Raw genomic sequence first — 22,874 nt, 5'->3', positions numbered from 1 at the left:
ATCATGTTCTCAGTGAATGGGGGTGGGGGGTGTGGGTGGGGAGGTGGTGGCAGTAGAGATCCCTGTTTTCTGGAGGAACCTCAGGGAGAATGCTTATATTGATAAGAAGGTGTGATGTAGCTGATATCTGCACACAGGGCAGAGGAGGAATCCCTCTCTGGAAGGCTGCCTCCCTGGCAGGGGGACCTTTTGGTCAGATCAATTGTGTATCATCATGAGACTGTTTGCTAGTTTTTACCTTCCTACCTTCCAGACCCTTCTGCTGCCTCCAGCAACGTTTTATCATGTGCAGGAAGAGGTGAGGCCCCGAAGGACCTGAGCCCACTAGAAAGTTGACTGAAGAGAGGAATTGTGGAGTACTCAAAAGCTCAAAGGGCTTGTGGCTATTTGAGGTGAATAATGTGAGCAAAGTATTTGAGTTGCTAGAGGTTTTGATGAGAATTCACTCATTTAAAGAACTCTCTCCAGAGAAGGGATTCCATCATCCTCTAACTCCCATTGTCTTCCCTTTCAAGAAGTTCTTCAGTTGAATTCAATGAACATTTCCTGAGCAAAGCGCTACGCCTTGTTCTATGAGGAATTCAAAGTTAAATCTTGGCGGTCCTCAGGGACCTTGACATTCTAGTGGGGCAGGGAGGTTAGACATTTGCACGACTAACTTTGTCAACTGGGGGATCCTTAAATCAAAACTGAATCCATTTGTACAAATATCAGTGAGCTCCTTGTTATTTTGTCCCTGGCGAAGATGACTCAAGACTTAATGATGGCCTCTGGGTAAAGGATCAGCCAAGCCTGTGTAGCAATGAGGATGGAAAGTTAGATGGGCCCCTCTTCAACAGGAACACTAGCTGGGCACTCCTGAGGCACTTTCTCCACAAACAAATTCAGAGGCTTGGGAAATCTTGGTTTGGGAGGAACATGAAGGAAAGGGGCCAGAAAGTACAGTCTGGTTTGCTGTTAATAAGAGCAGCTGGTTCCAGAGTCCTGGCACCTTCTAATCCCAGAGCAAGGTTGACTCAAACAAATTTACATGCTGACAGGAAAGCAAAGAGGGGAAGGAGTCATGATTTATCCTACACTTCATTCCAAAATGACATTTATTACCAAAAAGAAATGCTGACTTTTCCTGTAGCCAAATCCTTTATTCTGGCTGGGGCTCTGGGTTCTACTGAGAGAGGAGCTGCTTTTTGATTCAGTTATATCACTAGAATGGGTCTTGTCTGCACATTGTATCGGGGATGCAAAACCCAGCTTCAAGCCAAGGCTTGTCTGAGCAGCAGGGGAGATTCCTTCTAAGGGTTAAAGCCCAAACTGCAAGATATACAGTGTTTTTATTTCCTTATTTCTTTTTAGGTACCTTTTTTTTTTTCCCCACCAAGTGATCAGTGGGGGAGGTGTTTAGGGGGTAGACAGTAAAAACTGGCTAAATCAACTGCTGTCACCTTTAAGTGAGTGACCTCGTTCATTTTTTGCAAAAAATTTGTTGGGGAAAGCAAGTGAAGGGAGAGGTGGATTAATTATTGTTAGCCAGTGAAAATGGCTAACTAATCTCTAGCATGGTGAGAAAGTTCAGCTTTAGGACCTTGAACTGTGCACTTCTTGTCCAGGTGAGGGGAGCATGCTGCCTGTCTCAGAATGGGCTGGACACTTTGTCCACAGAAAAATACCAGAGTGCATTTGCTTGATTGTAAACAGTCAAAAACTCCCCGCTCACTCCCTTTTCCCTGCCACTCCAGGATCTGCCTTCTACCAAAATCAAATGAATCATTGGAACCTTTACAGGAAGCACAGACTGACCAACCTCTCGGCTTTCTCCATCTTCTTTAACTCCCCTCCCCCAAAAAGCTCTTGTTCCCTCCAGAGAATATCCTGTTTTCCACAAATGGTCAACCAGTTCCCTCACAACCAGATGGTGACACTTCTCCAACTTTTGGCAGTGCAAACTACCCTAGCAGCTAGGAAACATTCTTGCTGTTAAGTTCGATCCTTCCTGCTAGGAGTTAAATTTTGTTAATGGTGGACAGCAGAGGCAGGGGCAAGGGAGGTAAGCCTACAAAATAGTGGCTGGGACTATTTGGAAAAAGCTCATTGCCCCTTCTTCCTGGCCTGTACCCCAGAGGCAAAGAGGGCTTATCTGAGGAGAGACAGGAAGTGTGAGCTAAGGACCCAGCCCCAACATGTTTTCCCTTCTTGCTTCAACTCACGGATTCTTTGGAAGAATTGGGGCCAGCTAAAGAAAAAGGGGAGGGAATATGTCATCAATCTCTCAGTCGTAGCTCAGCCTGGTTGGGTGTGGAATCGAGGTAGGGATTGTGGGTGGGGGAAGGTAATAGCTTGGTGTGTTTTTCCTTGGAAGACCCTCAAAAAACATCCTCAAGCTTCCTGCAGGCAGCCCATGAGACTTCTCCTCCCCCGCTGCCATCACTAGAATTTATAAGGTAAAAAGAAAAAGAATAGGAAGATTAAAGAGCTGTGTGACCTTAGCCAAGTCCCTAGAGTTCTGTGGGTTTTACTTTTGTCAACTGTAAAATGAGAGTTGGTGACTTTCACCCTTCTTTCAGTTCTAAGATTGTCTAACTCTGGGGTACCCCTTTGAAAGTAGCTCCAATGAGGTGGTGCCTGAGTTTTAATGACGAAACAGAAATACTTCATTACTACCAGAAGGACAATATAGTTTTTTAACTAAAATATTTTCAAAAGTAATAAGAGTTCGAAAGAGTATTCATTGAAGTCAGTTTTTCCTACCTCTGGACACCTTCCAAACACTCGTGCTGCCAGAAACCAGCTGAGACCTGAGGTGTACCCAGGGTCAGAGAAGCCCCCTACAATTCTCAATCAGAAGTCAGCTCCCTGCGTAGAATCTGGCGCCCAGCTGAGATCTAGATTGGGGGTGGGGGTCATGCCTTCCACTCTCTTCTCTCCCTACCCATTTTTTCTCCCCCAGCTCTGCCCTCTAGTCCTTTAATCAACTCTTTCTTCAATAGAATTTTCATCCCAACCAAAATTCCCATGTTGTACAGTCAGTTATTGTCCTTCCCTCTTCTGGAGTCCAGTTGGGGGGACATAATTAGGAAATTAGTAGTCTTGGACCCTCTTAACCCACAACTTACTCCTTCTGAGAGTTCTCAAATGAGGGCCATGATGTAGAGGGCCATGAAAGAGGAAGAGGTGAGGCCCTGAATTGTCCTGAAAACACACAGTGAGGTTTTCCCCACCCCCCAGGCCTGGAGAGGGCCAAGGAACTATTCTGAGCTATGAAAACACAGCAGAGCTCTGCCTGGAAGTAAACAGCCGTCTCTCCGCCAACGCCTGTCTCCCTGGACACGAGTCTTCACAGTGCCTGATCTCCAGCCAGTGGGTGGGAGAGAAAGGGAGAAGGGCAAGGAAAGTCTAGCATGCCTCCGTCCTTTAGGATAGAAAGAAAAGCCAGTGTTTGTTTTCAGATTTTAAATATTTTCTTCACTTTAGTAGGTTTGGAGTGGAAGGAGGGCAGCCCTGGGATCAAGTAAGTCCAGGGGATCTCTCCAACCTTGAATTCCAGAGACAGGATGCCCATTGCTGTCTTCAGCTCTGTGCAACTTCTGCCTCCTCTGCTCTTCTGGGAAGTCAGCATGACCTTCTCACTGTCAAATCTGCAGGTTGGCCTTTTCTCATCCTTCTTTTTCCTTAATCTTTTGGCTACATCTGTAACTTTGACAGATAACTGCTTTGAAATGCTTGCCCTCACTGTGCTCAGCAAGCTCTATTCTCCTTTCTTCTCTTCCTCCTCCCATAGTCACCATGATGTTAGACCCCACTTGGGTACCACTGGAATGTCCCATGCATTCCCCAAATGTACAAGTTCCTTCCAGACCTGTTCTTTCTCCAGACTTCTGCTTTGTAAATACATCTTCTCCTCCCCTGCCATCCCATAGTCAAAGAGCCTGGCAACCCTTGAATCATCCTAGATCAGGTTCTGACTTTTGCTTGATTTTCTACTCTTGCTGCCCTTTGTCAATCCCTCTGCCCTCCTACTCCGCTTCTCATGCCCCAACCCAAGCCATACTACGGACTGCTGGCAAAGGAGCCTCATAATACTGTTCTTTTCATTTAACGCATAAAATATATCCAGGGACTCCCCATTGCACACAGAATGAAGTTCAAACTCACCTACAGTCGAACCCCAGGTTATCTTTCCAGCCTTATCTCTTGCAACTTCCCTTCGTGGACCCCTCACTCCAGATATGCTAATGGATTTGGATTTCCCAAGCATGTCTTGGTTTGCCTAACTTGTTCTTCCTTCCACCTGGAATACCATTTTCTCCATCTCCCCATGTCCAGATTTTAAACATATGTCAAGGCCAAGCTAATAAAGCCTTCCTAACCCACTGATGCTTACCCAGGATCAGCTATAAAGGATCACTGTGACCTGAACTCGCCTAGCACTTCACCATTCTTAGGGCACTTAGCATGTTCAAACCTTGTATTACAATTGTTTTACATAAGCCTTAACCCGTTTTCTGCTATCCTGAACCCTGAGGGCCAAGAAAAGATCCCTTCCAGCATCCAGAACTGAGCTCTGCTTGCATACTTGGTGCCAGCGTGGTAAATTGTTTAGGTGGCTGTGATGGTTCCTCCCAGTGCTGCCACATGCCCCTTTGCATTGTGATTTTGCCTCTCTTCCCATCAAGACAGGAAGTTTATGTCTCCATCCTTTGAATCTGGGCTTGATCTTGTGCCTTGGCCAATGAGACATTAGCAGATGTGACACAAGCAGAGGCTTGAAGAGCTTTCACTCACTAAGGGCTTTCCCTCTTTGGGCTACCATTGGAACCCTGGACCACACAGGGGAGAAGTCCAGGGTGGCCTTCTGGAGACAGTTTGCTGTAACATGTGGCCTGTCTGACAGCCAGCCCCACCCGTCAGACATGTGAGTGAGGCCATCTTAGACCATTCAGCCCCAGTCTCTCTGCCAGATATCTGCCTTGAGTGATCCCAGGCAACTCCAGCAGAGGAACTGCCCGACTAAGCCGAGCTCAGAGAGCCAACCTACAGAATAATGAGCAAATAAAACGGTTTATTGCTTTAAGCCACTATTTTTTATGGCGGTTTGTTATGCAGTAACACCCAGTAGATGTTGGTTAATAAAATGCTAAATAATAGCTAGCATTCATTGACCATTTACTATATGCCAATAACTAGTCTTGGAAAATTACACAGATTAACTCACTTAATCCTTATAAAAATCCTGGTATAGAGTTTACTACTGTCCCCATTTTCAGGTGATGAAAGTGAGGCCCAGAAAAGTTAAATACGTTGCCAAGTCCAAACCTCAGCAATCTGGCTCCAGAAGCCACACTATAAACCATTATACCATGTTGCAGAATGAGGAAAACATTAACTCATTGATTTCCTGCCTCAGATACATACATGCCAAATTCTATAGCATTTGAGGGTCCAATGCCCAGCCGATGCTTCTAACCCTCCCACACGATGTCATCTTAGGTCTGCTCCACATACTGGGCCCCTCCTGCCTGTTTCAGGGAAAGCCCAGCATGGGGAACTGATTTACAGACATGCCATCTGTCTGTCTGTCACATCTCCTTCTTACAACCTTTGTTGGGTTGCTGGTTCCAGCGATACAGGTTTCATCTGGAGAGGAAATACTTGGGTTCAACATGTCAGTGTCGCCCTTTTGCCCTGTGTCCCAGTTTAACCTGTGCAACCAGGGATGTTTTTCACTCGGAATCTTTGTACTTTCTTAGATCTCCTTTTTTAGAGGTAATCAAAGGAGAAACTGGATATGAAATGACTTTTTACAAGACAAAGAATTACTTGACTATAACAACTGTTATTGTTTATTTAGATGTTAACAAAGATGTATTTAAGCACCCATAATGGGCATGACACCGTGGGCACCATGCCACCAAGGCCAACAGGATATGGTTCTTGCCCCAGGAAGCTCCGGTTCTATGATGAGGAATGAGGGGAGGACACGTGTAGAGAATGAACTAGAGTTCAGCGTGTGAACATCCATTGGAGAGTTTTGTTTAAAGTACTACGGTAGCAAGGAGAAAAAAGCAACAAGCAGGAAAAGATGGAGGGGGTGATATTTGAGTTGGGTTTTAGAGGATGAATAAGATATCACTAGATGAAGATGGGAGGAAAGGGAAAGAGGAAGGAACCAGAGGAAGAGGGGAGGGGAGTGCATGGATGGAGCCATGAATGGGTGGGGACAGTCTATGTGGGGAAGGGCATGGAGTTGGGACAGTCTGGAGTGCAGGGCATCAAGATGGTAGGGAGTGTGAACCCAGTTTATAGACAATCTAATGTGCCCTGGAGAGTGGGACGCTCTGAAGATTTATAAGGGGCAGCTGGCCAAGCAAAAACTATAGGAGGGGAAAGGAAGGAAGGTGGGATTCGCTTACAGTGAGTCTCTGCTCAGGTAGTTAGACATGAAGTCCACGGCGAGGCTGGTGTGGATTGTGTCAGGAGAGTCTGGCTGTCTCTAGGACACCTCACGATGGTTTCTTGGTAAATTCACCACAGTCCAAAGGCTGCGGTGGTGGCGATGGGGGAGGGAGCTGCCTAAATCAGAAACCAGGTTTATCAGCTCACCAAGGGGGATTGTCTTTCTGGAAAGATCTAAATTTACCAAAGTCACACCTGAAGGTTAATCTTTATTTACAGTAACTGTCAAGAAAAACAATTATGATCAGAATACCAATTCATTGATTTACACAAGAGATTTAACTGATTTGCCCATTTCTTCCCATGAGCAAGGTGTGGTGGAAAGCTGGCCCATCAAGCTGTGAATCAGAATCAGCAGTTGGTCATGAGATAGGTTTGATAGGGCCTGGGGCCTCCATCTGTGTGGCTAATGTGCCTCCAGGGCTGAACTGGCCTTGGGCGGGTCCTCTGCTCCAGACACGGTTGGATTGTCACTGCCAGGGCAGCCTCTATAATGCTCCTTTTCTGTGCCTTCTGACAGACACATTCTTTATGTACCTTAAACCCCTGGCCAGCTTGGAACTGCACGGCTCTCCCAGGGTTTTCTCAACCTTGGCTACATGTTAGAATCACCTGGGGGAAATTTACTTTGCTAATGCCTGAGCCACACCCCCAGAGATTCTGATTTCATTGGTATGAGGTGCAGCCTGGAAATGTGGAGTTTTTACAAGCTCCCCCGTGATTTCAGGTACAATACAGGTTGAGCTTTTGCTTTAAGGCAGTTGTGCATGTTTTGGCTCGGGTCCACTGAGTGTTGATTTTTCTCTTAGAGGATCACTTACCATGGATCATCAGGTGCCAAATGCTTCTCAAGCATTACCTTGTTTAATTCTTTAACCAGGCCTGCCAATCAGTGACGAAGAGCAGTGGTACAGGGGACGGCAATCAGGTATAATTCCACAAAGACCTGGTTTCAATCCCAGCCCCACCACTTAATAGCCAGCTGACTTGGGGCAAGTTACTTAATCCCCCTGAAACGTAGTTTCTCTTCTGTAAAAAGGGAATAATAATATTCGCAAGGTTGTTGTGAAGCATAAATGAGGTAACAGAGGGAAATCAACTAGCTCATCATAGTTTCCACCATATTGGCTCTATTTCAATGGGAGAAATGGGAGAGACTGAGACATCCCATTCTTTGAGGGTCCTCAAGAAAGGGGAGCCCCTATCATATTCTGGTCAAGGAGTTTGAGAAACATGCAGTGGGAAGGTGTCTGAAACCAAGCCCCAGTGAGAATGGTATAATCTATTTCCCTTCACTGGATCCAGATGTGGGAAGGAGGAATGTTACAGAAGATACAGAGCCCACCTGAGCCTGAGCAGAGCACACGGGGCCAACCGTTGGCCACAGGCCAAGTGCTGGAGTGGGGATAGGAGGCAGGCGCCCGTAAGAGGCCAGGCCAGGGAGCTCTCACTAATACTGTGTGTGTGTGTGAGTGTGTGTGTGTGAGTGTGTGTGTGTGAGTTCGAGGCCCCTTCAGTGGGATCTGTAGGTCCTAGGGTCTCTGGAAGGACTGTGTTCCCTGGGTTTCCCTCTCGTTTGTCAGGTTCACGCTAGGTCTTTGCTATTCTGACCCTTTGGATCTCTCTGGGCTGCCTTCCTCACGGTCTGCTTGCTTCTTTCTTGTGGCTGGAAGGATATGTTCCCAGGAGAGCCTTGCAATGGGACTGCCTCGGGGTCGTCTTTTGGGAGTTGTCTGTGCACATACCCCTTTGACGGGCCTCAAGCCTCAGTGGGGAGCCCCACTGCACACACATCGGTCAGCAAGAGAGCCACAGCAGCAGAGTCCCCCAAGCAGCCGAGGGCCACAGGTCCCCTCTCTTCAACCCTGCATCTGGAGAAGCAGAGGTGAAACAGCCAAGAGAAGCCTTCTTGGTTGCCCCATAGCATTTGTTTTGAGGACAAGATGAGAGCATTTACACCCGTCTTGGTCCAAATTTCTTTAAACAAGAAAACACAAGTCAAAACATGATATTTATTTGGGTTGAGAGGGTAAAGAGAAGCTAAATCACTGATCTGACAAGCAAAATAGCAAGAAGAGTCCGCAACAGCAAACCAGCTCTGCCTCAACCCTTTCCCATCCGAGCACTTGTCACCATATCCTGCTGTTATTCTTGAATCGAGAATGTGGCTTCCCTGGTATTTATTCTTTGTATGACGGTCCCTTTGCCAGAACTTAGTTCCTTTCCAGCTCCCTTGGTTGAGCCTGAGGTAGTTCTTGAGGGAACCACAGGACACCCGTGGTATCTGAGTTCCCAATTTGCCATTTCCCTCTGGTCACAAGCTGAGCTGTACCCGGATCTCTGTGCCCTGAACTGCCCTCTTGCCAGGGCCTATTCTGGTCAAGCAGTGTGAGAAACATGCAGTGGGAAGGGCCTATCCAGGCAGTACCCTCCCCTGTGGCTGGGTCAGTGCCCTGGGCTTCCTGCTGAGGAAGAAGCCCCCTCTTTTCCTGACCTCATGCCCCACTTTCTAGAAAAGACACTGACCGAAGTGAGCAATTTATTGAAGCAGAGGTGTGGACACTGCCTACCACATGGATTTCTCTGGCCTGGAGGCACTTAGGAAAGCTTGCTCTTTGAGCCCTACCTCCTCCCCACTTTACTCCTGCTCCCACTCTCCTTTCTGGAAAATATCCCAGTTCTTATTTATGCCCATCCAAAGTCCACACCCCAGGAGGAGCAGCTAGGAAGTGAGGCCCTGGGGCCTGTGGCCTGACCAGGCGGGACTGATCCCCTGGGATGCCCCTGGCTCATATGCATGCCAAGCCCTGTTCGGGCAGCTCCTCACCTGGTTGCCTGAGCTCCTGAGGGTTTTTGGTTCCTGCCTTCGGTGACATTCTGGACATCTATGCTGACTGCTGCCCCTTAATGCAAGCCACAGTCACCGATGGCCCAAGGAACAGATGACCCTTAACATTCACCCACAAAACTCCCTGAACTGCTGCTGTCACGTGACCATCCTAACCCCTCTCATCCTACCCCACATGGTCTATATAAATGGCAGGAACTTAGAAGAAGATTATTTGGCAGCGTAGATAGATGACGAGGTGACAGAAGGAATCTTTTTGTTCAGATCATGAGAGGCAGAGAGATAAGATGAGGAAAGCTGTTCAGGGACAAATGTCACCCACAAGAAAACAATCAGGGATTGTCCTTCTCTCACATAAGACAGCTGCCTGCATGTCTAAGGTTTTTCCAATCCAAGGATGGAGGCGAACACTGGAATTGAGGGATGGGGGGAATTATAGGACCCGAGGCAGCAGAGACATCCCCTCAGGACCTCAGAGGGAATACCAGGGAGTAGAAGCTGAAGTAGTAAGAGGAAGAGGAGTGAGAAGAAAGGGCAGAGAAAGAATGTGCTAAGACAACAGGAAATGAAGACAGAGAAGCATATTCCCAAGATCTGGGACACAGACCCGATGAGGACCCTGCCGTGGGCCTTGAGAGAACAGCTGGTCTCCAAAGGCCTTACCTCCATATTCAAGACCCAGGGCAGAAAAGGAGCTGGGCAGGCCCAAGAAAGCTCCTGAATGTACTTAATGCCACTGACCTGTACATTTAAAAATGATCCAATGGTAAATTTAACCACAATAAAAAAGAAAGGAAGGAAGGAAGGAAGGAAGGAAGGAAGGAAGGAAGGAAGGAAGGAAGGAAGGAAGGAAGGAAGGAAGAAAGAAAGAAAGAAAGAAAGAAAGAAAGAAAGAAAGAAAGAAAGAAAGAAAGAAAGAAAGAAAGAAAGGAAAGAAAAAATGGTGCAGTCACTTTAGAAAACAGTCAGGCAGTTCCTCAAAAGGTTACACATAAAATTACCATATGACCCAGCAATTCCACTCCCAGGTATACACTCAAGAGAAATGGAAACATAAGTCCATTGTGCATGAATGTTCAAAGCAGCAGTATCTATAATAACCAAAAAGTGGAAACAACCCAAATGTCCATCAACCAATGAGTGGATAAACAAAATGTGCTGTATCCATACAACAGAATATTATTCAGCTATAAAGGAATGAAGTACTGATTTATGACACAACGTGGGTGTACATCAAAAACATTATGCTGAGTGAAAGAAGCCAATCACAAAAGACCACATGTTGTGTAGATCTGTTTATATGAAATGTCCAGAATATAGGCAAATCTATAGTGACAGAAAGCTTAGTGGTTGCCCAGAGCTGGGAGGGAGCTGAAGGGAAATAGGAAGTGACTGCTAATTGCTATGGGGTTTCCTTTCCGAGTGAGGAAAATGTTCTGGAATTAGATAGTGGCAATAGTAGCACAAATTTATGAATATACTAAACCCACTAAATTATACATACACGTTAAAAGGTGAATTCTATGGTATTTGAATTATATCTCATTATAAAAAATAAGATTAAAAAATTGTTAGAAAAACAGGCGTCATCTGGGGAAAAGCTTGGCCATCACTCCAAGCTCCCAGCTAGCCATTCCCCTCCTCTCCTCTCTGGGATGGGAACACAGCAGGTTTGGTGGCAACAAAGCTGAGTCCCTGTGTATCAGGCATCACGAGCTCAGGATGCTCTCAGTAGAGAGGGGGATGAAAAGGAGGGAGATGGGAGAGAGAGGAACTTGGGGTCAGGGAGGAGGAGTCCTCAGGGTGTGAGAAAGGAGAAGAGGGCACCAGGCTTCCTGGCCCAGTGCCCACTGCTCCCCCTACCCAACGCCTTGATCTTGGGGCCCCGGACACATTCCCCATCCCAGGCACCGCCTACTCGTGAGAGAAGCCCCCGTGAGAGAAGGCAGGAAGGTCAGGGACACAGGCAGCAGCCTGGGGGAGGCAAGCCAGGGGGTTGACCTCACAGGTCGTAGCGTCCTGGTTCCCCCGGAAGTAGATGGAGTCAGCAGAATCAGAGGAGGGGTCCTGGTCAAAGAAGTTGTAGGGTCGGAGGAAGAAGCCCATACCATTCCCCACAGTCACCGTGTTGGGGATATCCTCTGCATGTGGGATGTGCAGGAAACCGGCTGTCACCCAGGCCACCAAGTCCTAGCAGGGGAGAAGGGAGAGGATCATGAGGCCTGGCTTTGCTAAGGACACGCCTGCCTCCCACAGTAGCCTTGTACGTAAGGATTCAGCTCCCTAACCCAGGAAAAATGTGAAATCATAAAGCTTCATTTCTTAGTGGGTTCTGAAGCCCCCCAAGGCACCTGGCTTGGGAGAGAGTGAAGCGGCTCATCTTTGCTCCCTAACTGACCTGCCCAGCAACAGTCTCATTATTGAGGAAGTCAGTGAAGTCCACGGTCGGTGTCCAAGGGTCGTTCAAATTATAGATGCTGGTGCTGCTGGGCTCCTCCTCCTTCCGCTGGGTCACAGCCAGCTGGTACCTATAGGAGATTTGGATTAGACCCACAGGTCATCAACCGGTCCTATGGTCTGAAGCTGCACTGAAAACACACAGGAAAAATTGAGCACAAAGGTCGCAGGGTAGCAAGCCTCTTCATTATTCTCTGTTCAGTTCCCATTTTATCTCTCTCTCTCTCTCTCTCTCTCTCTCTCTCTCTCTCTCTCTCTCGCTCTCGCTCTCGCTCTCGCTCTCGCTCTCGCTCTCGCTCTCGCTCTTGTAGAGTTTTCACATTTGTTCAATATCCTGTATCTCAAACATCAACTGGCCCATTGTTCAGACTTCAGGTCCGAATGTCACTTGTACATCCAGGTCAGAGCCTGGGCCCTGAATGCTTGTGCACGGACGGGGCCTGGTTCCCATTTTAGTCAATGTCAGTGTCTCAAATGGCTGGATTTTAGGGAATACTCCCTCAGATCTGTGTTTCTCTCTTACTCTTTATTTTTCCCTCCATCTTTTATTGTGAACTTTTATACCTACAGAAAAGTTGAAGGAATAGTATAGTTAACACCTATAACCCGGATTCTACCTCTAACACTTGATTATACTTGGTTCCTTATGCACCTCTCCATTCATCCATCCATCTAGTAGGCTTTATTTTAAATGGCTAAGGATAGTGGCCACAGGACTGTGTGTGTATGAGTGTGTGTGCATGAGTGTGTGTGCGTGTGCATGCTCACCCATAGGAGGTGGCGAAACCTGGTTTCCCAGCAACACGTGGCCCTTCTTACAGTCCATCTTCCCCAGCCTGACACCTCCCCCCCCCATTCACCTTCCCCAGCTGAAGGCTCTCTCCATGGAGCTGTTCTGGGGCAGAGGCTCCCCAGCAAAACTGAACATCTGGATGCGGTAGCCCCGCGGATGACCCCACTTGTTGCTGTGGTTGCTGGCCAGGTATAGGTAGCGAGGGTGGGTGCTTCCCAGAGGGAAGGCGGCCTGCTCCTCTGTCTCTAGCTGCTTCCGGGTCACCTGCAGCCTCTGCATCTGGTGCTCAGGGCTCCAGGGTACCACCGTGGGGACAAAGGCCATGTCCTCAGCCCAGACCCAGTTCTCCAGTCCTGTGGGGAGGAGGGAGGGAGTAGAGGGGGATGAAGGGAGGAAGAGTAGAGTGAGAGCTGGTCATGCAGCTGCCCTGCCCCCACCTGGCTTCAGAGGCGGAGTCAAAAAGAAGCCCCGAACTCAGTGTGCCCCATACTTTCCTTGCCTCGCCCCAATATATTCCTGATGCAGAGATTTGGTGAAGGTCTCTCTCCCTGATGTTGTCTCTGGTACCAATCCTAGGTGCCTTGTGACTGGGCCTTCTCTGACCTCCCTCTGAGGGGCTCCAAGGGGAAGGGGCTTCACCTGAGTTTGGAGCAGTCTAGCAGCAATGTGCAGAGTCAGGATCTTTCTGACCTCAGGAAGGGGTCTGCACCTCATATCTGCAGCCCTATGGCATCACCAGAACCACCTTATCATGAAAATAATAACAGCCATAGCTCACATTTGTTGTACCTGAAGGCGCTCTGCACAGGCAGCATGCTTTACATGTATTGATGATTTACTTGTATAACAATCTTAAAGAGGAGCTACAGTTTGTCCCCATTTTACAGATGGGACAACTGAGGCCTAGAGAATTTAAATAACATGCCGTGTAACCGAGGGTACATGGTTAGTATTGTGGCAGTGCTTGAGGACCCAGGTCTTAGTCTGGCTCTACACTGCCTGCATGTCAGCACATGGCGGAAACAAACACACAGTGGCCCCATCACACATGGACAGTAGACACGTGGGCCAGAGGGAAGGTAAGTGAGACCCTGGGCCCAATGCTGCTGGAGCTTGGAGGTGTTTCCCATAGTTTGGAATTTAGCAAGGAACTAAGAGTAGGGCCAAAGACAGTCTGTTCAACTGAAATTTTGGAGTTTTGAATGATGCGTTACAGTCTAACTAGGTCCCATATTAGAAATTAAGTTAAATGATCTGTGATCAAAGAGCAGTAAACTAAAACATGCTGGACGCTCCCTCCATACCTTCCAAGACCACAAGAGAATAGAGACTGTTTAACCAACCCCTCAGTTCCTTTTGTGGATTCACTGCCCCTAGTTCACACCCCAGGGTTTTCACATGTAGGTGACAATTAAAGGCCAAGAGTTCTTTCTGGTACAGCCACACAAATGGACTCCTGTAGATAATACAACAACAGTTAGTACTTCTCACTATGTGTTAGGCACTATTCCAGGAGCTTTAAGAGTCATCATTGCTTAGATACAGAATAAAGAGATGAGTGTGTCAGTCAGAATATACACATACATATTTTAGCTAAGTCCAATGACAGAGCCAAAGAGCAATAAGATCCCAGTCATAATGAGCACACCTGGGACCCAGATCTTGGTTTCTAAATACTGTTCTCCAATGGAAGGAACCAGAGCTCCTTGGAGAAGAGGTTGATTGACTCCAGGGCTGAAGCAGAAAAAACACAAGATGGAATTGGAACATCTGGTGGGGTCAGAAAATAAAGAAGTGCTCAAAAAAGGGTGGAGGCATGTCAAAAGCACACAGAAACCAAACCGAAAGATCTCCCAATGGCCAAAACTGAAACAATTTAAGAAACAAATAAATGATAGTTCTGGGAGGACTGGATTACAACACTTGGAACAAAATAAATATCTATGAATCCTTACAATTATGAATTAATCATTACATATATAAATAAGTGAAAAGAGAGGGATAACTCTTTCTTCTGGAGAATTCCAATTAATAAAGGTATAGAGAATAGGGAAGAAAATTTAAATTACCAGTAGGGGAACACTACAGTAATAATTGTTGCAGGAAAAATCCACCAATTGATGCTAAAATGAGTGGGCAAGAGTTTGAGAAGAAAAGAAATAGAGTATTTGCATAACATCAAAGTAATTTCCCGCAAGATATTTATTAATTGAAGATGGAAAAATATTAACTTTTACAATGGAGAATGTCAGAAGACATCACCATAACCAAGGGATTGAGGTCAATATCACTGATAATAAGCTATATCGACAGCATGTACCCCTTGATATGATGCATTGAGATGACATAATGACATAACGTCATTTTTCTCCTCCATTAGAATGTAGGCCTCCTGAGAGTAGGAATGTCATTTCTTTTGTTAAATTGTGTTAGTGAAGACCTTGGCAAAAATATGCATTCAATATATGTTTCTTGTTTGCATGAATGATACATTATTATGTAAAAAAACAGAAGTGGCAAAACAAATATACATTATGATCCAAATTTGGTAATAAATAAAAATCTAAATATGTGTATCAGTATATCATATTTACACATAGTATACAATATAGTAAATTCTGTAATTGCAGATGCAATATTTTAAAATACAGAGGAATTTTTTTTTCCTACCCTGCCATTTGACTGGAAACTTTGAAAGAATTTCTTTTAAGTGTGGAAGAATAACTGATCTGCTAAGGGTGAAAATCTCTTAGGAATCCAATGACTTTCACATTTATGTCATATACTTTTACCTTTTTAATGTTTCAATGATAATTTTTAAAGCCTGGCATGGAGACGTTGGGCCACTTTTCTGGAATCCTTGCCCACGGACACGCCTTACCTCCTACATCCAGGTCCACCTTGAAGTGAGCGCTGTGGGTGTGGGCGGTGCCCAGCGTGTGCTGCCCAACCTGGTTCCCGTACCTTCGGGCAGCACCAAAGAGGAACGCTGAGCTGATGTAGCCCGTGGCATGGAATTTGACTTCTATGGCCCCACTGGGGTAGAAGACCATATCCCACACGTAGTCGTAATTGAGCATGGTAGACACAGATCTGACGACCAGCACTGTCTCTGTAAGACCCCCAAAATAGTGGGGGTGAATATCTGAGTGGTGTCGCCTCAAGGGCAAGCCCTGGTTCTGTTCAAACACACAAAAGGCATCTCGTATTGTCTTGGGGGTTTGGGACTCCAACAGGAAGTGCCAGTCCACGTAGGTTGCCAGGTAGGGGCAGTCCACCCCACGGGTCAGGGGCGAAGAGAAATGGCCCAAACCAAAGCCACCATCTGTGTACCGGCTTCTCAGAGCACAAGGAGAATTGCCAGCATAGACCGTCAAGGCCTCCTGGACACTGACTTCATAGGCCACTCTCTCCCCTTGGAAGCGGATGTCAAAGACCCTCGGGCCACTGAAAGCTCCGAGGCCAAAGGAGAAAGTCCACAATGACGAGGCCACTTGACTCCCCTGGACACTGAAGCGGGGGCCCTGAGGATAGAACTGCAGAGGGGGAGCTGGGCCTGGGGGCACCGGGGACTTCAGGGACCAGGATGCACCTGTGCCATTGTCTGGGATCAGCACCACATTCACCAGGCCCGCTTCAAACTGGTCCTCCAGCTGGGCCAGACTCTCATAATAGCGGCCTTGGAAGAACACCTTCCGGAGGGTCCAGCGGGCAGGGTCCAGAGCCTTGTGGTCTACCAGCAGCTCCAAGCCCACGGGGTGCAGGTAATACCCAGCCCCTGAGATGTTGTAGTAGAGGCCAAACCAGGTGGCCCGGTCCCCTGATTGCAGACCTCGGGGGGCTGTATTCATCGTCACGAGGTTCCTTCCTTGGCGTTCGTAGAAGCAGCAGTGATGGAGAAGACCAGTAGCCTGGGGCAGCTCTCTGTCGAAGATCATCTGGTCTATGTCCAGGTACTCTCGCATCAGCACGGGGCGTCGGTGATAGGGCAGGGGGCCCCCGTGACGCTCCACGGTCACATCCCGAATGTAGGAGGGGTGCGGAAGTGGCCCCACCACCAGCTCACTCACGTTGGGCTGGGCCTGTCCGCCAAAGAAGACGATGGCCAGTGCCTCCCGGGGAGGCGGAGGGCGCCCCCGGTCCAGGTGGGCCAGGGCGGCAGCCTTGGGGGGCAGCTGCAGCTCCACCGAGAAGATGCAGTTGTCTGAGGGGCGGGCCTGGGCTGCATCCACCAAGCCTGGGCCCAGCTGCTGGGTCAGAAAGCTCATCACGGCCGTCAGCTCCTCTTGGCTCAGGTCTGCAAACAGCTGGCTCTGGCCAGGGTGTGTCCAGGGCTGGGCACTGGGAGTTATGGAGGGGCAGTGGGGAGGCTGGACAGGTGTACATTCCCTCTCAACTCCTTCGTCACTCCCAGTCCCACCTTCACCCACGCCTATCACCAGAACACTACACAAGCACAAAATAATGAAGACAGCCATAGCTAAAGCTTCTGGGCTGTCTTCAGGTTCTTGATTTGGAATGCAGAATGGGAGACAGAAAGATAAATAAACAGGACCTAGATACGGGATGCCTCTTACAGTCTCTGAAGGTTCCTGGTCTCTGGGTGGTGCTGCTGGGCCAGAGGCATGTTGGGTACATTGAAGACAGTCAGCCAAGGCCAGAGGGTTGGGTGGGGGTAGAGCTGAAGCTGGAGGGGGCCAGGGTCAGGCCAGGCTTGGGAGGTGGGGCCGAGGTAGAACCCTGGACTTTAAGTGGCCCACGTAATCCTCTGTCAGCCTGTTCCAAATCAAACACTCAGGGTCAGGGTTGGGGAACTAAGTGGGGGAGGGGTTGGCTTTGGAGATTACACAGCTGGAGGCAGGCAAGAGGGAGAAGTGACAGGGGCAGAAAGGGCCTACTCTTGGGCTCTTCCTCCACCCTTCACGTCGAACCTTTCTCAACTACAAGGCTACAAGTGAAACTCACCTGCCCACACCTCTCCATCAAGATTCCCTCCTTCCTTCCTCTAGTTTGTGGTACAATCCAGGCTCTGTTCCTCGGCAATCTCTCCCCTATCGACCAGAACTCTACCAGCAGCCCAGGGATGCTTGAGAGTAATGCTGAGAACACAAAACACCTGGGAGGAGCTGGGGGTCTGACGGGCTGAGCCAGGTCAAAAATGTGCAGGCCTTGAGCACCCTAAGTCACTGGAGCGTGCAGGGTGTGGGGCCGGTTAGAAGTTGGAGGAGTTGTAAGGGCTGCAGAGTGTAAGAGATACCCACCACCACCACCACCACCACCACCACCTTGAGCTGGACTGATGGGTCAGGTCAGAGGACAGGGGTCCTGGAAAACTGGCTGGAATTAACCTAGCCACCCACAACCCTCAGCTCCAGGAAACCCTCCTCCAAAATGTTGCAGAGGCAGAGAGCAAAGCCGCCTCCATTCTCTACCAGGTGATGTTCAGAAGACCACCATGATTGGGCAGCCAGGTCCTGAAGGGGACTGAAAGAGACGAAAGGTGCCAGACAGGGGACATGCTTCTCTTGTGAGCCTGAGGGAGAATCCTTTCCAAGCTGCATATGTCCAGGAAGACTTTCCTACGAACAGAAATTATTCCGACCTTGCAGACAGAATGCATTCCCATGGCAGAGAATGGGGATGACATTCCAGCTGAAGAGAACAGAAGGTACAGAAACTTGAGACAGCCTCAGCATGGGCAGAGAATGGCCAAAAGGTCAGAGTATTCAGTGTGATGTGAGGACAGGAAGGAGGGCAGGCAGAAGAGCTAAGAAAGCCTTGTGTGGTTTGTATTTTAAGCAAGGTAGGCAGTAGTAATTCAAGGAAGACAGTGAGACATCGCAGAACCTGGACAAATGAAACCAGGTCAGCCAATCCCAGAAAGGTCAGATTCACCAGAAATATTTATGCCACCAGCTCTATTTGGAAACGGAAACTCGACAGGTTTTCTTCTCTCATGTTCTTTAAGCTGTTGAAGGAGTAATGGGGCTCATTCCAAGGTGGTGAGAAAGGCAGGGACCCTTTTTCCCAGGATGGAATTTAAACAAAAAAAACCCCTTCTCCAGGGAGGTCAGCCTTCCCTGTCCTTGGAGAAAACAGGAACTAGCTTTGCTTTTGCTGATCTGGTTAACATGCTCTGCAGATGCTCTTCATGGAGAACAGTATTTTAAATCTTTCTAATTAAAAAAACATTTTTGAAACATTTGGTGAACAGACAGGAGAGAATGGGGCTTATGCAAGGAGAGAAAGTGGGTGTGGGTCAAACCTTCCTCCCATCCCTGCCTTGGCAAGTTTGGCCTCAGGCCAGCAGAAAGTGAGCATACTAGCAGTGGCTGCTGTCAACTGAAGACTAGCCACACATCGCCCAAAGTCCCAGACTACAGAGTTTTACCTAATCCTAAAGATGAGTGCCCTCCCCACACACAAGCATGCCCATAATTGAATTTTGAATTTCCTACCAACCAGGAGAGTTAGGGCACACAGCTGATTATCTCTTATTGAAAAATAAAGAAACATGACATTTAATATCTTCTCCGAATGATGGGAGTAAAATTAACACCCAATATTCCCACTGACTGAGCAGTAAGATGGAAATGAGGGACTGGGGAGCTTCTTGCAGTCAAGATGAACAATAGATTTGCTATAAGTAAGGCAAAAGGGGTCATTGGAAATGGGTCGTGTGATCCTGAGAATAAGGGGGAACTAATGTCAAGAATCTTAATGTCAAGGACTACCCCTGACCACAAGGTAACTATGAGTCTGGGCCTTTGGGAAGTTACATTCTTAGCTCCCAGCTAAGATCACATCGTTAAGATGGCTAATGTTTTTTGTCCTGAGCAGTGTTACCAAGCAGGAGTCAAGAATATTCACTCTGGTAGGGTATCATCAGGCTCTCATGTCGGGGAAGTGTGTGATGATCCAGGTAGGGGACAGCCCTTTGCGTTGACTGGTGGGGAAACTGGTAAATAAAAGGACGCCACCCTGACCACCTTCCCTCAGTGTCCTGCGGTCACATCATTTGCTCTCATATTGTTTTATCCTAGCCTTCACAATCATCCCATTAAATCCTTAACATCTTGTTAAAAAATTGTCCCTTTCGGAGAATTACCCAGGAGACAGGACCACACACTCTGCTACCCCACTAGGTCTTATTTCCCTTTGAGTAAATTTGGCCCCTGGCTCTGGGGGGGCCATGATAAACTCATGAAGATGAGTTTATCCCTGGGAGTGAAGTCCACGCCTCGCCCTCAGCCTGAGAACTGGGCCCAGAACACATGCCTCAGTAGAGCTGCTGCCCCAGAGGTCCTGTGCAGTCAGCTCAACCGTCTCGCACACCAGGTCACATTCTGCTCTGGTCTGCATTCTAGGGAGATGGCTCTGGCTTGAGTCGGGGACAGACTAGAGGTGAGGAGACCAGGCAGAAGGCAAAGGGCCAGGATGAGGCCAGTGCCCTGCTGGACAGAGAGGAAGGCATGATTCTGAGAAATGTTTAAGGGTAGACTTGATAGGACTGCGTGTCCAGTTGGGTGTGGGTGAATAGAGAGGCCACAGTGTCTTACACGACACCAAATTTTCCTGTTGGGTGACTGCATGGGTGGCAGGTCCTTTCACCAAAAGAAGGACATGCCTGAAGAGCAGGAAGTTTAAGGGGGAAACTAACAAGTTTGAGTTTGAGGTGCTCATGGGAAGCCCCCATACAGATGCCTAGGAAAAGGGCAGTCGGCTTTATGGGTCCAGAGTGTAAGGAGAGATGTTGGAGGCTAGAAACACAGATTTGGGTTCAACAACAAATATTAGCCGTTTAAGTATGAGAGTATGAAGTCACGCAGAGGGGAAACTCTGGAGAGAGAAGAGAAGAGGGTCCAGGACAGAGTCCTGGAAAACGCCAAGGTTTGGGGCTAAGTGGGCTAGTGGGTGGAGCACAAGTAAAGGAATCAGCGCAGAAGACTGAAAAGCAGCAAATATGGATGAGGAGAGGTTCAAATACGGGGAAGTCGAGACAGGAGAGTTTCAAGAAGGGAGTAGTCCGTGTTGTTGAATGCCATTGAGGGGTCCAGAAAGTCAGGAAAGGTCTATTGATTTTGCATATAGATGTCACTGGTAACCTCTGTCAGAGCAGTGTCTGCTGCTCCAGAGTCAGCAGAGGGAGGGCACCGGGTTGAAGAGGGACTGAGGGAGGGCAGGAAGTGGACCCAGGACCTGTGGAACACTCCTTGGAGGAAGGCTGGGAGCAGACCACTGCTCAGGAGATACAGCGTCCTGGAACGGCTTCAAAAGATGAGAATTGAGAGGAAGAGCCAGTCAAGAGGGAGAGGTTATAAATACAGGGAGAGGAGTGGATAACTGAAAGAGAATCTTCTGGGAAAAGCTGGAAAGACTGAGGTTCCCCTTAAAAAGGTAAAGAAGCTGCAGAATTAATGAGTCAATTCTCACCACTAAACTCAGTCAAAGAAGCTGTCAGGAGGCCTTCAGACACCCCCGCCCCCCCCTTTTTTTTTAAAAGGGATATAACTTTTTTCCAAACCCACTATGCACTGTATGACTCTTACAAGAATAATCTAAGCAATTATCACATAACCGCACTAACAACAAAGGTGACCGATCGTTGGGTAAGATTGACTTTAATCTGCAACAGACTTTCAAAGTGATCTCATAAGTGTTCAGTGAATATAAAGCTCTTCCATTCATGAGGTCATGGGCTGCACTGAAGCCAAACAGACCTTCCTGGGCCAGATCTTCCACAGTCCTCCTCAAGGCCTCGCTACGCATTCAGGCCACAGTCGTTTCTTACCTCTGAGCCACCTCCCTGTGATGAGGCCTTCTGTAAACTCTATTCTTCATGTCTGGGCCACAATGTCCTAAAGGAATGTCCTAAAATCTGACTCTGTCACTCTCTTGCTTAAAATCCTTCTATGGCTTCCCATTTTTCTTAGGGTAACCAATCATGCTTGCAAGGACCTGTCTCCTCTGTCCTCTCCTTGTTCCTCCAGGCTCTCCTCACAGCCCACCCTTCTGTCCATGAACTGGTGTTTTTGGATGGTGCCATCTTGTGAACTTCCTGGCCTTGGAACATGCTCTTCTTTTTGCCTGGAACATTCTTTCCACTCTTCTTTCTCCCTCAGCCTACTTCTACTCCTCTGCCAGGATCAGTTTAGACATCAGATCCCTCGAGAAGCCTTCCCCAATTCCTAAGTCTGAGGGAGCCCTGCTGTTGTCTTCTTCCCACCTTCCCTCTACAGTCCTTGTCTGTAATTGCCCCTTTACTTGCCTCTCTTGCCCCTGAGGGCAGAAATTGTATCTCTTATTCACTAATATATCCTAGGGCCTCGAATGCTGCCTGGCACTTAGAAGGTACTCCATAACTTTGTTGAATGCATGGAGGAATCCTTCTCTTGCACTCTGAGCTGGAACCCTTCCCAGGGGCTGCAGGAGGGCAGCAGAGGCAGGGGAGCACATCTCGTGCTCCTCACAGGCAGGTTCTGGTGACTACATTCCTGGGGAAGTCCCAGTTATGCCCTCTGACCTAAGCCCGGGGGATCCCTTGTCCAGCTCCTCTTAGGGCAATGGCCTCTGACCTGAGTGCCTTGTGGACACTAGTTCTTTCAGAAGCTGACATCCTCGGTCATTACTCATTCTTATCACTTGACCACAAGTCTGAGGCCAACACTCTAGCCATCCTCAGTTTTTTTTGGGCTCCGGGGTACCGCTGTGGGGACAAAAGCCATGTCCTCAGCCCACACCCAATTCTCCAGTCCTGCCAAGATGGAGGGTGGTGTGGGAGAGGGCGGGAGAGAGGACAGGTCATGTAGCCCTTCTGACCCTAGCTGGGCTGACACTCCCACGATCTACATGTCCACTGAGACATGTGGCAGGTGTCATTCCTATGGTGAGATGCAGAGAGACTCAAGCACAGTTACACTTACATACACACACGCACCCCCCCACACACACATACAAACACTCATACTCTTTGGGTGGAGATAGGTTTCAAGGTAATGGGCCTGATGTTAGTAAGATGGGGTATGAAGAGGGATAGACACCAGCGTTTTTTTATTCCTTTCCTCCATCACTGAACATTGAGTAACTGATCATAAGAAGGAACTATAGGAGGTAGAAACAAAAGGATGTGCATTTAAAGGAGAAGTTGAGTTACTCAGGTCAGAAGAAGAGGAAGCACGAAGTCCGCATCAGAGCCTCATTTGGCCAGGACATTTCTTTTTCTCTCCCATCACAGTTTTCAGTCTCGCTGTCCTCAGCCAAAGACTGTCATCTGTCACCCTTGCTTCCATCCCAGGCTGGGTTCTAAATGAATCCAGCCATCACTGT

The 22,874-nt window shown here is 48.1% G+C and overlaps 1 protein-coding gene across 1 annotated transcript; it reads right to left on the bottom strand.

Annotated features, from left to right (window-relative positions):
* Nucleotides 1–10,489: 10,489 nt before the first annotated feature.
* On the bottom strand, nucleotides 10,490–17,119 carry LOC308488741 (amine oxidase [copper-containing] 3-like). Its single transcript, XM_081028757.1, has 4 exons — nucleotides 15,430–17,119; nucleotides 12,616–12,901; nucleotides 11,697–11,826; nucleotides 10,490–11,488 (listed from the first exon to the last, which is right to left on the bottom strand). Exons 1-4 carry the CDS (start codon nucleotides 17,024–17,026, stop codon nucleotides 11,213–11,215), a joined length of 2,289 nt encoding a protein of 762 aa, XP_080884883.1. The 5' UTR covers nucleotides 17,027–17,119; the 3' UTR covers nucleotides 10,490–11,212.
* Between the last annotated feature and the right edge of the window lie 5,755 nt (nucleotides 17,120–22,874).

The sequence above is a fragment of the Rhinolophus hipposideros genome (assembly GCF_964194185.1).
Source record: "Rhinolophus hipposideros genome assembly, chromosome: 20".
NCBI classification, from domain to species: Eukaryota; Metazoa; Chordata; class Mammalia; order Chiroptera; family Rhinolophidae; genus Rhinolophus; species Rhinolophus hipposideros.
Note: the sequence above shows the minus strand (reverse complement) of the source record. Positions and strands in the feature narration are given on the sequence as shown.

Bases quoted from the DNA above. Each gene is read 5' to 3' on its own strand.
- LOC308488741 (XM_081028757.1), bottom strand. From the start codon at position 17,026: ATGGCTGTCTTCATTATTTTGTGCTTGTGTAGTGTTCTGGTGATAGGC. The intron at 12,902-15,429 runs GTAAGGCGTGTC...TCCTCCCCACAG, and splicing joins GGTGGACCTGGATGTAGGAG to GACTGGAGAACTGGGTCTGG. The intron at 11,489-11,696 runs GTCAGTTAGGGA...CTCCCCTGCTAG, and splicing joins ATGAGACTGTTGCTGGGCAG to GACTTGGTGGCCTGGGTGAC.